Source organism: Sorex fumeus, unplaced genomic scaffold (assembly GCF_029834395.1).
Source record: "Sorex fumeus unplaced genomic scaffold, SorFum_2.1 ptg000019l, whole genome shotgun sequence".
NCBI lineage: Eukaryota > Metazoa > Chordata > Mammalia > Eulipotyphla > Soricidae > Sorex > Sorex fumeus.
In genome coordinates this window covers 22335271-22350203 of record NW_026606076.1, presented here as the reverse complement: position 1 = coordinate 22350203, position 14933 = coordinate 22335271, and the positions used below count along the sequence as shown (strand labels likewise).

Sequence of the window (14933 nt, the reverse complement as noted above, 5' to 3'; positions counted from 1 at the left end):
TGATGCGGAGCTTTGGTGAGTGCAGTGGGGGCTGTGCCGGGGCGCAGGGGTCGCGGGTGTGAGTGCGTGGTTCTGTGGATCCCCGGCAGCTCCGCCGTGGGGCAGTGGCAGGTGGGCGCGGGGGTGAGCGCCGGGGCTGCAGGGCCTGGGTGCTGGGCCATTCTGACCCTCCCAGCACGGGACTGCGCTGGGCGCTGTCCTGGACGCTTTGGCCCGAACCTCAATGCTGCAAAACCTGCAGATTCTCTTAGAGGACGGGAGAGATAGCACAGCGGTTAGGGCGTTTGCTTTCCATCTGGCCCACCAAGTTTGATCTCCGAGCTCCACCAGGACGGGTGCCTGAGCGCAGAGTCAGAAGTTTCTCGTCCATTTCGCCGGTGGTGCCTCCAAAACTATAAAAGGACTGTTAATTTTAGAGGGGCAGAGGGGAAGCTCCCCAATGGCAAATGACACTGTAGCCCTCGGTCAATATTCATTAGTAGCCCTGATGTCCAGGGCCATCCTGTGTGTGTAGATCTAGGGGTGGTTGCGGTTTGCAAGTGAAAATTTAATTTTGGGCTATTTTTGGTTGTATTTTGGGCACATCTATGGACGCTCAGGGTTACTTCAGGAGCAGCACTCTGCGTTTTTTTTTTTTTTTCATCTTTAGGGGTCACGTGAGATGCTGAGTATCAATCTGCGTCAGCAAGGGAAGCGCCCCTCCCAGCTTACTATCTCTCTGACTCCACATTGTTGTTTTTTCTAACATGTAGAATTTCTGTACTCTAAAATCAAGTTGAAAATTGCACCCTGACTCTTCATCTCTCCCTGATCAGGGCAAAACGCGGCTGTTACACTGAGTACTGAGAGTTGTGTTCAAATAATGTATGGACATGAGCTGCGTGCATTTGGTGGCAATGATTGATATCCCCACCCTGGCCGGTAAAGGGTGACAGAGGATCGAAGAAGGAAACAGGGGCCAGGCTCTTGGTGATCTGCTGGATATTAACTTAACAATGTTTTAGGTTTCATCTCTGAATTTCCACATTTGCTCCTCCCAGAGAAGCTTATCATGTCCTTGCTTACATCCCTAATTTAGTTAAAGTTTATCTTTAACCTTTTCATTGTATTTTACCTCTCATTGTCTCAGTTCCCCAAGTCAGTCTTGATTACTTATGAGCCATAACTTTCTCTTATCCTCAGCTTCATATTTGTACTGCTTTGTAGTTGAAGTGCTGTGTATTTGTACCCGTTTTTCTGTTTCCCCTATAGCTTTTTTATGTTTTTACTATCCAACAGCCACGGCAGAGCCTGGCAAGCTCCCCGTGACATATTCGATATGCCAAACACAGTAACAACAAAGTCTCCAATGGAGACGTTACTGGGCCCGCTCGAGCAAATCGATGAACAACGGGAGGGCCTTTACTTTACTTTACTTACTTACTATACAACAGTGTCTATGGTTAAACCAGAAAGACATCAATGCTGTGCTCCTAATATTTGGGAGTTGATTGACTCTGAAGTTATCTAGTCCTGGGCATAATTGCTTGGTCATCATTACTTGACTCATGCTTCAGTTGCTGTAGTTCCTAACACCCCAAAAGGGAGGTTCTGCCGTGGGACTTGGATGGACCTGGAGCAAGTGGCAAAACTACCCTGGTATCCAAATGGGACATTGTAGAAAGCAGAAATGCATGGTCTTGATGCAAACTGTTACAGCTTAAGAAACAGAAACCCCATGGGGAAGGACAAGCTGAACTGGCCTGAGGACTGAGTCTAGGATTTACAGTAAAACCTTGCTTGCTCTCACAGCCCAGAGAATTAAGTGTTAAAATCCTTATTTGCTCTCAAAGACCAGAGAACTAAGTGTTGGGATCTTTGTTTCTTGCTCTGTTTATCCAAACAACGCAAGTATTGATAAATTATACAACTAGATGAAAAGATAAAAGCAATGTAGATGTCCCTGGGAGACAGAGTATCTCCTTGGGTGAATCTCCCAATGAGAATTTCCTCTGACAAATGTTTATCTGCATAAATGATCAGTCACTCCTTTGTCCTTATCTCATGCCCCCTCAGATGTTCTATAAGTTAGGTAGCTGTTCTGCATTAAATGGGCCATTTTTCACTTAGAGTGTGGTTTTCTGTCTCCCTGTCTCTCTGTCTCTGTTGGGAAGGGACCCCCATTTTACTCTGTGGACTGACTGCACCCGCACATTTTACTTTGTGGACTCACAGTGATCAGTTGCTCTTTATTCCATTCTCCTGCACACCTATACTAGTCTCCCACTGCTCTTTATCCCTCTCTTCACCCATCTCCCACAGGCTTTATTCCCCATCCCACAGAGTTAGGGGTAGCAAATACACAGAGATGTGGTTGTACAATCAAATGATGTAAAACCCTTCCCTGAAGAGAAATTTCTAGGACAAAACTTTGACTCAGAAGGAGAGATCAGTTCAAGGGCAGGATTTTCTCTAAGGACATATTTTTTCTTTGCTTAGTTCATATTCATTGAAACAATCATCCTAAATTGACACTTAATCTTTCTGTTTAATTTGAATGGACACAGTAAAAGATCTATTAAGCTTATAGGGTGTCTCTATTGGGAATATTTCCTATAGCTCCCAGACTACACTCCCCAGGATAGGATAGTCCTTCCTAACCCCAGCAGGATCCTTACCCAGTTACTTATGTTTGGGTCACGACAAAATTTTTTATGGTGCTTACCTGTCCCTTTTTAATGCCAGGGTAGCTCACAACTATCCTGGGTCCATCCAGTCTCTTGCTTTTTGGGTGCTAAGAACGAAGAGTACCTGAGGCTTAAGTCTCATAAATATGACAATGCCCAGGAGTGTATAATATCTGGAGTCAAGTAACTCTGAAGTTACAAAAGCATAATATTGTGTTCCTTTGTCTCTACAAAGCTGAGGGCTGAGGGCATGGCCATCCCGATCCTGCCAGCACAATCTTCCCAACTGGGACTGCACTGGTCCTTGTCCAGGAGCAAAAAGGATATTTGTCTAAAGTAAACTGCAGAGGACATTAAGGAAATAGAAAGTCAAAATTTGACTCACAAATACAAAATCCAGAGATCTCTGAAGAATTTGACTTTACAATTCACAGTTTCTAGTTAGGGGAAATGGGTGATTAATGCATAGGAGAAGCAGAGCACCTGGAAGTTAAAGATGAATACTAAGGAAATGGGAGTGATTCGGGAGCATTGGTATGGGTGTTACTCAGTAAGCCTAAACTCCTTGTAGCAGAAGAGAAATCATGGACCAATGATAAACCTAAATTGTTTAGAACTTTAATCCAACAAAGGTAAAGGGTTTTGTTTTTTAAACACCTTGCTATCTTAGTTTTGGTTTTACAGAAGTAAGGACATTTGCTCAGGGTTCACCTTGGCTGTGCTAGGAGCACATTTACTTAGGGCCAGAGACATAGTACAGTGAGTAAGGATTTAACCATCCAAGCAGTCGACCCAGGTTCCACCCCTGCATCCATATATTCTGTACCAGAGTGATTCCTGAGTGTAAAGCTAAGAGTAAGCCCTGGATATGCCGTTTGTGGCCCCCAAACAAAAATCGCACAAAGACACACTTGTATATACACACATATATGCACATACAATTAAGAAAGATGCAAAATGGAGAAAGAACAATAGTTTCGGTAGCAGGGAAAGATCAAGAATAGGGAATTTTTAAGGACCAGAAATTTGACTCTTTAAATGTTTCACTCTAGAATTTGGCATTGCACATTATTTCCCCCCCCTTCGGTAGAATTTGCCTTTTTTTGTTCTTATATTTTTTGCCATAGCATACAGTACTCAGTGTTTACTCTTGTGCCTGAGCTCAGGGATCATTTGCAAGAGTCAGGGTAACATTGTGTGTCTAGATATCTTTGGTTCAATGTTTGGTGAAAACTGCAGGATCAGGGGACTTCTCCTTACCCCCGGGCCCCATAGTGTGTGACCAACCACTCCAGCATTTGCCTCTCCATGCCTTTTTTTGAGTCCATCCCCCTTGCAGTACGGATTCACCTAGGAGGCAAAATGGTTCTCAGTGCCTAGACTCTGGCTCTTTAAGGCACCTTATGGAAATAAAAGTGATGTCATAAGTGATGTCATAGTTCATTTTCCATCCCTGACACTGACACTGGGGCTGTTGTGTACTTGCCAAAGGACAAGTAAATTTGTGCTCTATCCTTAAAGGAGGATTCTGAAGGCGGGTTTTGTGGCAGGATTCGAGCAGCCTCCTGTGAGCACCCCGCGCCTTCCCATTTCCACACTCTGAGCTGAGGGGCCGAGCCAGCTTGGGGGACACCTTTGCCCTAGTTTTTCACTTGTTCTCTGAAATCCAGGTGTATTCTGAGTTGTGGTGGAGGCTTTAGGGGGATGCAGAGCTTTGGGGGTGCAGTGGAGGCTGTCTCAGGGTTCAGGGGTGGCAGCTGTGAGTGTGTGATCCCGGGGGGCCTCTTTGGCCACTATCGTCTCAAGCTCCAGGATGGGGCAATAGTGTGTGAATGCGAGAATCAGCCGGGTCTTGGCCGTAACAACCCTCCCAGCAGTCCCATGTTTGAACCATCGGCCCTAACCTAGCTTCTTTAGAATCTACAGATTTGAGGGGCAGAGCTTCAGCCCCTCCACTTCATGGAAGGAGATATTTTGCTGGTCATCTTCATTGTCTGCCGTTTTAGCCAGGGTCATGTGGGGTATGTGCGGGGGAAGGGGACCTGCAGGTGGCTGAGGTTTGCCAATGAAAATGTATTTGGGGGGCTATTTTTGATTCTTTGGATTTTTGGGGGGAGTGGGAACACACCCGGAGATGCTTCTGACTTACTCTAGCCTCTAAGCTAAGGAATTATCCCTGGCACTGCTGGGGGCCATATGGGATGCAGAGGATTGATCGGTTCATGTGGTCCAACGCCCAAGTCACATTACTGCCTGTCCAACAATACTGGTGTATCTTTTTCCGGATCATGAATTTCAGGTCCTTCACATCAAGCTGTAAGGCAGACCTGACTCTTCATCTCTCATTGAGCAGACAACCACTGGAATCGGGGTAAATACTGAGGGTAAAGTTTTTTTGTTTTTTTTTTTTTTTTTTTTGCTTTTTGGGTTATACCTGGCGATGTGCAGGGGTTCCTCCTGGTTCTGTACTCGGGAATTACTCCTGGCGGTGCTCAGGGGACCATATGGGATGCTAGGAGTCGAACCTGGGTCGGCTGCATGCAAGGCAAACACCCTACCCGCTGTGCTATCACTCCAGCTCCAAAGGGCTTTTTAATGTTTATTTTTTAAAGAATATTTTTGTGTGTGCGGGGAGGGGGAAGAGCTGTGTTCATGACTCACTCCTAGTATTTTTGGAAGAAATTTATATAGGAAGGGGCGGAGCAAAAGTAGAGCATGTAGGGTGATTGCCTTACACACAGCCAACCCACGTTCTGTGTCTTGAATCGCACTGGTCCCCACACCTGCTGGGAGTGAAACCTGAGTGCAGAGCTAGGAATACTCCCTGAGCAATGCTGGTTCTGACTCAAAGAAGAAAAATATGCACACGCACCCGCACGGACGTGTGATCATAGAAAAAGAGAATAATAATTCATGGAAAACCATACCAGAACATCAAAGTTTTAAGGACCTGCTATTTTTCTATTTAAATGTTCTTCCCTCTTATTTTGCACAAGAATTCTGTTGGTTTCTTGTGATTCGAATTTGCCTTTTTGTTGCAGTGTTTTTGGTCATAATCTACAGTGCTCAGGTCTTAACTCCTGACAGTTCATATTATGGTCCCTAGTAAATGCCCTGGTTATTTGAATTATTTTTCTATTCAACCAACTGTTTGCATAGTTTTCTAATATATTCTTGGACGGAAGGAGCAAGTGTTGGCTGAGGCTCACGCAGATGTTCCGTTTCAGGGATAGAGTAAATTAGGACCCATAAGGTCTCAGGTCAAGCGCGAGAGAGCAGGGCTGTGCCTCTGACCCAACTGTACCCAGAAGTGATCTTGGTCCCCGGGACAGAGTGCCCAGGCGCATGTTCTTGTCCCTGCTGCAAAAGAGTGGCTGAAGCTTTGTCCACTCTATGTCCCTGTGACTTTCCCCATGGCAGAGCCACATCCAGGCTATAGTTCCCGGGGGCAGCACTGCTGCCAGCTGCAGGGGCGCCAGTACTTGGGAGTACCGGGACTCAGAGTCAGACCGAGGCTGGGCCTGTAGGGATTGTCCTGTGCAATTCAGGGAGGAATTCAGGGACCAGAGAGGGCTGTCGTTTCCTCTCCTATTGCCTGGGCCCAGGCTCCTATCCTGAAGTGCAGCACAGATGCCAACAAAATTGGCATCCCCAGTGGAGACAGGAGCTTCTGCCATTGTCTCCCTGAGGTGGGATTATGAGGGTGTGGCTGCTCTGAGATCAGGGGTGGGAGGAGGTGCTGCTCTCTGGTGCTCACTGTTCTGACTTCTTCAGGTCTTTGCACAGAGCCTCCTGCTAATTCTCAGCACAACAGTGGCGGGAGAAGATGGTGATGCGGCTTCTGATAAACCGTCCAAAGGTAGTAGTAGAGGGACAGAATGGCATGAGGTAGTGCCAGGAGTGCCCGGGCTTCCTGGGCAATCTGTTTTGAGTTTCTTTTGGATGGATTCCAAGATGAGACTTCCGATCGGACCATGCCATATTTGGCTGTGTGACCGACCCAGTGGTGCATGAGGAATACTCAAAGCTCAGTGCTCAATGATCATTCCTGACATGTCTAGGCAACCATTGGGATGCTGGGAGGTCCAAAGATTTTGTCTTGAATTTTCTGTTTTATTTGGGAGTGATAGCACAGCGGTAGGGTGTTTGCCTTGCACGCAGTCAACATGGCCGACCTGAGTTCGATTCCTCCGCCCCTGCCCCTCTCGGAGAGCCCGGCAAGCTACCAAGAGTATCTCGCCCGCACGGCAGAGCCTGGCAAGCTCCCTGTGACGTATTCGATATGCCAAACACAGTAACAACAAAGTCTCCAATGGAGACGTTACTGGACCCGCTCGAGCAAATCGATGATCAACAATTTGGGGTGCAGAGCAAAGGATTCTCACAATAAATCCTTGTGCTGCACTCTGGCATTGCCCCTGGCAGTGCTTGTGGGACCATATAGGATGGTGGGGATCGCCAGTCCTACACGCTGTTCCCGGAGCAGCTGTCCTGTTACGCCAACCTGCTGCTTCATTTTCTTTTGCATTGTTTTTGTACTCAGCCATCCTCTTTACTCTGTTCTCTGGATTCACAACTGATGGGCATCAGAATGCCCTGGGGTGTGCTGGCCACATTTGCGTACTGTCAACTACAGTGATGTGGACCCCAGGACTTATTTTTCCCCTGTTTTGTCCTTCCTGCTCTGGAGAGCCTTGCCTTCTCAGTCATACAGTCTTATATTCACATAAAGTTATGAGTGGATTTCTGGGCATGCGCTGATCGCAAGGAGAAAGAGCCAAGGATCTCTGAGGCCAGTAGAGATGTTGGGGTGAAGAACCCTCTCCTTCTTTGCGAGGGATTTGGGGCGGTCTTGAGCAGTGTGTTCTTACAGGCACACATGCCATGCACCACTCTGAGTAGTTGTCTATATGGACTGTAGTTCTTAGTCCTAGTAGTCATGAGCTGTGGGGGTGCAGCGGTGAGCGTGCAGTCGTTTTTGCTGCACCCAGGGATGGTTTTTTGGATCGTACAAGTCTGCGGTCAGGTGATCCTCTCTACAGTGCTCACTGGACCAGTGGTGTTCGAATTGGACCTTGGGTTACCAGGAAAGGCAGATATATCCGAGAACTTTCTGTATAACATCCTCCCACTTTCACAGATCCAGCTGCCTTATGTGATTTCTGGGGCCCGTCAGCCATGCGTCTGCATGGAGGCTGGTTCATTCGAAGGGGAGAGGACTAGCGACAATATAGAACCCTGGGTCCTGGCCTCACAGTAGTGGGAATGAGACTAAGGTAGACTCTAACTGCCACCCTCCCTGTGTGCTGACTCAGGACGCAGTGACCTTCCACGACGTGGCTGTGAACTTCACCCCGGAGGAATGGTCATGCCTGGCGGACTCTCAGCAGAAGCTCTACAGGGACGTGATGCTGGAGACCTACCAGCATCTGCAGGCTGTAGGTGAGAGCAGTGTGGAGCCAACCCTGTCTGGACAGACCTGCTTGGGCTCCCTGGGTTTGGGCCGCAGCTGTGTGTCCAACAGTAGCTGTGACTGACGGGCTGGTATGTTGAACAGCCATGAGGTGTTTGTTCCCTCCCTGGTTTTTTTAGGGTTCACCTGTGGATACTCAGGGCTTACTCTCAGCTCTGTCCTTAGGAATCAGTCTTGTGGAGTAGCAGGACCCTGTGGGGTGATTCAGATCAACCCGTTTCGACTGTGTCCGTGGGAAGATCCCTATCTGCCCAGTTATCGCTCAGGTCCCTTTAAATAGTTCCATCCATTGGTGAATCAATTGGCTTTATGTACTACACAAACTTCCGTGTGTTTAATTGGCTTTGCTGTTGCCTTTGTTTAGGGAGCACAGTCCACAGTTCTCCTGGCTCTGTGCTAAACGATGACTCCTAAGAGTGCTCAGAAACCGGGATACCATGGACTGAAACCTCTTGGCAATTTAAAACATTGGTGCATGACTCCCAATATTTTTGCACCAGGCACTCAAATCAGACGGATTTTACTTTCTCTTTTTTCCTTAGGTATTAGGAAAAAAGAATCAGGATTACGGCCTGATTCTTTTCATTATTACATTCACATAATAGTAATAATAATTATTATTATAGTAATTATTATAGTAATTATAATAATAGTAATAATAATTATTATTATGTAATAATAATAATAACGTAACGGCCAGGATCCAGAGATTATCACACCCTTTACGACATCTTATCTTCTTATTCCTACTTTGGACAAACTGGCAGGCTACCGAATGTAACCTGCCCACATGGCAGAGTCTGGCAAACTCCCCGTGGAGTACCCAATATGCCAAATACCAATAATAATGAAGGGTCTCATTCTCCTAATTCTGAAAGAGCCTTGAATATGGGACTTGTTTTTTAAATCTCAGGGCTAGGACGAAGGAGACGTTACTGGGGCCTGCTTGAGGCAATCGACGAATAACAGGATGGTTGTGATTGTGATTGTGATTAGGGATTATTCCTGCCTGTGTATTCAGGATCCACACCTGGCCTTGCTCCAAGACCTTATGGGCTGCCTGTGATCAAACCCACATGTGTGTGCAGCACTTCTGTCCTATGTGCTGTACTATCTCTCCCACCACTGGGGCTTTGATATCTCTTCTCTCAACTCATCTGACACTGCCGTATTTCAGTGCTTGGAGATACTTCTAATGGTTCTTGTGAGACTTCAGCAGGACTCAGGCTTTTCTTCTGGTCTCTGAACTCAGGGATCACTCCTGGCTGGCGTGAGGGACCCTAGGGGATGTCGGGTATTGCAACTGGATTGGCTGTGAGAAACTCCTGCTGTGCTCTCTTTCTGGATACATTTTTAGATTAAAAAAATAAGGGTCTCTTGCCACCTTTGGCCATTTCCAGATTTATTAAGCACTTACTTTTACTGAAATTCTTGATGAGTTCATTAGAGGCTCAGGAAACTCCATGTGGTGTTAGGCCTAGACAGACAGTATGGTTAGGAAAGTGATTTTCTTGCAAGCAATGCACCTGGGTTAAATCCCCAGCATCCCATGTCATCCCCAAGCACCAGCAGTGCTGATTTCAGAATACAGAGTCAGGAGTCGTCCTTGAGCATTGCCAGGTTAGACCCCAAACAAGACAAAAACCAACAACATACTGTGCTGATCAACACCCTTTCAGCCATACACAAGGCCTGGTCTATTGTATTTGTGGTATTTTCTTGGGTCTTACCTCTCGAATAACTAGAAATATGTGGCATTTTGGAAATGGACATTGTGTTCATGCCTTTATATCAGGAAACACGGGGATTTACCCGTCACCTTTTCCTTGTCACTTATCCATGCCTCTGTCTCTGTTGTGGCAGGGCACACTGGGTTGAAGCCTGCGGTGATCTCCTGGCTGGAAGGAGGAGCCCTGAGGTCAGGGAGGAGAGACTTGTGTTTAGGTGAGTGTCTGAGAACCCTTCCTGGCTCAGGCCCTGTGCAGTGTATGGGTGTCCTGAGCATGTATGAAACACGCTGCTGAGGCTGGGGCCTTGGGCTCCTGGATCCATGGGTCTGTGCCGCACTCAAACTCCTCTTCATTCCCATCGTATGTCTGTCCAGAATGACTCTGTAAGTTGCTTCCATGGCTTTCAAATAAGTAAGATCATAACAGAGCTAGTTTGGATCTGCACGATAGTACAGCAGGGAGTGCCTTGCAATGCCTGAAAGTGACCTGTTCAATAACCTGGTTCCCCGAACATCACCGGGTCTGCTCAAAAACTAAAACAAAACCTAGTGTAGAATTGCAAAGATCCTTACCGTTTTCCACTAACCTAATCTTTTCTTTAGTGTAGGATTTTATGGACTTTGAATACCACAGAGATGTACTCCAACTACATGGCATCATTTTGCTACAGTTTTGACAATTGCTTTAACTGCATGTTGTGTTCAGTTTCAGAGCTGAAACCACGGATTCAAGATTTGGCATTACAGCACTTTGATTTGGGAATGGGGTCTGCAAGTACGAGTGAGTTGGTAAGATTTTTAATTCGGAATAAATTATTATGCCAGCGTGAGTGGACCAAATATGTGATTGTTAGGGTGGAGGGCTGTGAATGGCAGGGAGGAATTCCAAAGCCTGATGCTTGGGGTAGAGGACCCTTAGCTTTACTAGGTGCTGAAATCAACCATGTATAAAAATGCTGTGAGTTTTCATTTGCTTGACAGTTATAGTCATTTAAAAAGCTAATTTGTGGGCCCTGGAGATAGTGCAGTGAGAAATATACTTGCTTTGTACAGGGATGGATGATCCTTACCCAGCACTCCTTATAGACACCGTAGACACACAGAACTGATCCTCGATACTGCATGGTGTGCCCCTCCGCCCACCCAACCCCCAATAAATAGAAACTACAAAACATTAAGAACAAAAAACTTTGTTGATCCTGAAAGCAATCACTTGTGGTGAGAGCTTTGCAATAGTCACGTGGTCTGTCTCAGCTGTGTGAGGATGCAGCGTTATCTTCACCCCTTTATCACAGGTTCCACTCTGAGCTTTAATCAAACCCACTGTGGTTGTATTTCATTTTCTCTTGAAATGGATGCATCAGTTTTCTATAGAAGGAATTATTTCCAGTTATAGCACAGCGGGTAGGGCGTTCGCCTTACACGCGGCCAACATGGCCGACCCGAGTTCGATTCCTCCGCCCCTCTCGGAGAGCCCGGCAAGCTACCGAGAGTATTCGATATGCCAGACACAGTAACAACAAAGTCTCCAATGGAGACGTTACTGGGCCCGCTCGAGCAAATTTCCAGTTATATTCCTTCATTAAGTTAAAGGTGGGGGGAAGTCACAGAATTTTATGAATCTGCTTCCATCAATTTTGTGCGTCGAACTTACATTTACACAAAGGTATTCTATAATAAGACAATCCTTACGTAGGTAATTACATTTGTGTGGTGCATATGTTAGAAACCTCACCTGGGGCTGGAGCAATAGCACAGCCGTTAGGGCATTTGCCTTGCATGCGGCCAACCCGGGTTCGATTCCCTGCATCCCATATGGTCCCCTGAGTACTGCCAGGAGTAACTCCTTAGTGCAGGGCCAGGAGTAACCTCTGTGCATCACCAGGTGTGACCCCCCAAAAAAGAAACCACATCGGAAGGCTCAGTTTTTTGACAGGAAGACTCGGTGAATAAGTTAATAATTGAAATTCTTCTCTGCTCTTCCTACAGGGAAGCAACCAACCCAAGTGGAATATCCCTGATTCTGCTCTCTATGACAATATCTCTAGTGAGCAATCCTGCATTCAACCCCATGAGGATGCCAAGACGTGTGGGATGTCTTCTGAGGGTGATCAGAATGGCGAGAGCTACCTCACTTTGAAGAAGCCCTCCCTTGGAAAAAGTTCCTTGGAATGTGGTGTTCTCAGTTCACAGTCACAAAATTCCCCAGTCTGGCAGCCACTAGGGAAAGAAGCACTGTTTATAGTGAGTCCCTCACAGTGACAAACTCTCAATCACAGTCACTGTGAACAGAACCCATCTAAGTGTAAGGAATGTGGCGGAGCCTCCCCATGTTCTCAGTACTGTGGTATTCCCTTAGAAAACTACAGTGGACAGCATCCCCGGAAAAGTGAGCACCGAGAACAAAGTGTGAGTCAAGGGTTACTCCATCATGACCATATGAATATAAATTCAGGAGTGAAACCTTATGCATGTGAAGCATGTGGGAAGGCCTTCAATCAATCATCACATCTTTGTAGACATAGGAGAATTCATACAGCAGAGAAATCTCATAAATGTCAGACATGTGGGAAGGCCTTTATTCAGACCTCAGATCTTAATAGACATATGAAAACGCTTAGTGGAGAGAAGCCTTATATATGTCAGACATGTGGGAAGGCCTTTATTCACACCTTGTCTCTTTATAGACATAAGAATACGCATAGTGGAAAGAAGACTTATATATGTCAGGAGTGTGGGAAGGCCTTTGCTGGAGCCTCAAAACTTACTGTACATCGGAGAATTCACACTGGAGAGAATCCGTATATATGTAAGGAATGTGGGAAGGCCTTTGCTGCAGCCTCAAGACTTACTGTACATAGGAGAATTCACACTGGAGAGAAACCGTATATATGTAAGGAATGTGGGAAGGCCTTTGCTAAAGCCTCAAGACTTAGTGAACATAGGAGAATTCACACTGGAGAGAAACCGTATGTATGTAAGGAATGTGGGAAGTCCTTTGCTACATCCTCAGAACTTACTGTACATAGGAAAATTCACACTGGAGAGAAACCATATATATGTAAGGAATGTGAAAAGGCCTTTGCTGCAGCCTCAAAACTTACTGTATATAGGAGAATTCACACTGGAGAGAAACCGTATATATGTAAGGAATGTGGGAAGGCCTTTGCTGCAGCCTCAAGACTTACTGTACATAGGAGAATTCACACTGGAGAGAAACCGTATATATGTAAGGAATGTGGGAAGGCCTTTGCTAAAGCCTCAAAACTTACTGTACATAGGAGAATTCACACTGGAGAGAAACCGTATTTATGTAAGGAATGTGGGAAGGCCTTTTCTGAAGCCTCAAGACTTACTGTACATAGGAGAATTCACACTGGAGAGAAACCACATATATGTAAGGAATGTGGGAAGGCCTTTTCTGAAGGCTCAAGTCTTAGTGAACATAGGAGAATTCACACTGGAGAGAAACCGTATATGTGTAAGGAATGTGGGAAGGCCTTTGCTAAAGCCTCAAAACTTACTGTACATAGGAGAATTCACACTGGAGAGAAACCGTATATATGTAAGGAATGTGGGAAAGCCTTTTCTGAAGCCTCAAGACTTACTGTACATAGGAGAATTCACACTGGAGAGAAACTGTATATATGTACGGAATGTGGGAAGGCCTTTGCTAAAGCCTCAAGACTTAGTGAACATAGGAGAATTCACACTGGAGAGAAACCGTATATATGTAAGGAATGTGGGAAGGCCTTTGCTAAAGCCTCAAGACTTAGTGAACATAGGAGAATTCACATTGGAGAGAAACCATATATCTGCAAAGAATGTGGGAAGGCCTTCTGTCAATCTCAGTACCTTCGGAATCATAGCAGAATTCACAGTGGAGAGAAATCTCATCAGTGTCAGATATGTGGAATGGCATTCACGTTGTCCTCTTCCCTTACTATACACATGAGAATTCATACTTGAGAGAAGCCTTATATATGTGTGGAGTGTGGAAACACCTTTACTACATCCTCGCAATTGACTGTACATAGGAGAATTCACACTGGAGAGAAACTTTATATGTAAGGAATGTGGAAAGGCCTTTGCTGTGACCTCAGTAATTAATGTATATAGGAGAATTCACATTGGATAGAAACCATATATATGTAAGGAATGTGGAAAGGCCTTTGCTGGAGCCTCAGACTTATTGAACACAGGCGCATTCACGCTGGAGAAACAGGCTTGAGCACCCTGCAGCTCCTAGTTTGGGAACTTGAGCGGCAGGACATGCCAGCTTGTAGGGCGTTTTTGTGCTTGTTTTTTCAAAACTTGTTCTGCATATCTAGGTATTAGGGAATGTGGAGCTTTTGAGGGTTGCATTGGGGGCTGTTCTGTGGCGGAGGTGTCATGGGTGAGGGTGCGTTATGCTGAGGGTCCCTTCAGCCAAGATCACATCGAAGATGGCACCTGAACTTTGGGCCTTGGTGTGAGGGACCTGCAGAGAGTGGTGGTCTTGGCCATCTTATACCTCCCTACTCGGGACTGCGCCGGGCCCTTTTTGGAGCCTTTGGACTGGAGATAACACTTATCCAGATATGTTCACGTGAAGCCCCGAAAGGAAAGGGACACTTTTGTGGTCATTTTTATTGGCTCCTGTGCTGGGGTTGGGACTTTGGGGTGTGTCTGCACAAGTGAGAGGGTTTTGCCTCTGAAAATTTACTGTTTGTATTATTTATTTATTTTGTTTTCTGCTTTTTGAGTTACAACCAGCGATGCACATGGGGTTACTCCTGGCTTATGCACTCAGAAGTTACTCCTGGCAGTGCTCAGGCGAACATATTGTTGCCAGGGTTCGAAACCGGGTTTTTCCCGTGCAAGGCAAACATCCTTCCCACTCTGTTATCAATGCTGCTTAATGGCTATGATCCCAAAGATTCAGAGACAAATCTCAAAACCCAGCGGCTCTTGGCAGAAATGAGTCTGGACCCTGCAGTAGGTTACTAACCCCGGGCCACCCCAGAGGGAAGTGGTGCTGTCCCTCCACCTGCTCCCCCTTGGCGGCTCGCTGGCCACCATCCTC

General features: G+C 46.2%; 1 protein-coding gene across 1 annotated transcript; it reads left to right on the top strand.

Moving 5' to 3' along the window:
• Positions 1–12370: 12370 nt before the first annotated feature.
• LOC130022368 (zinc finger protein 420-like) lies at positions 12371–13837 on the top strand (the record flags this gene model as incomplete). Its single annotated transcript, XM_056113112.1, has 1 exon — positions 12371–13837. A coding segment is annotated over one exon (1467 nt), but the record flags the coding sequence as incomplete, so codon positions are not given.
• Between the last annotated feature and the right edge of the window lie 1096 nt (positions 13838–14933).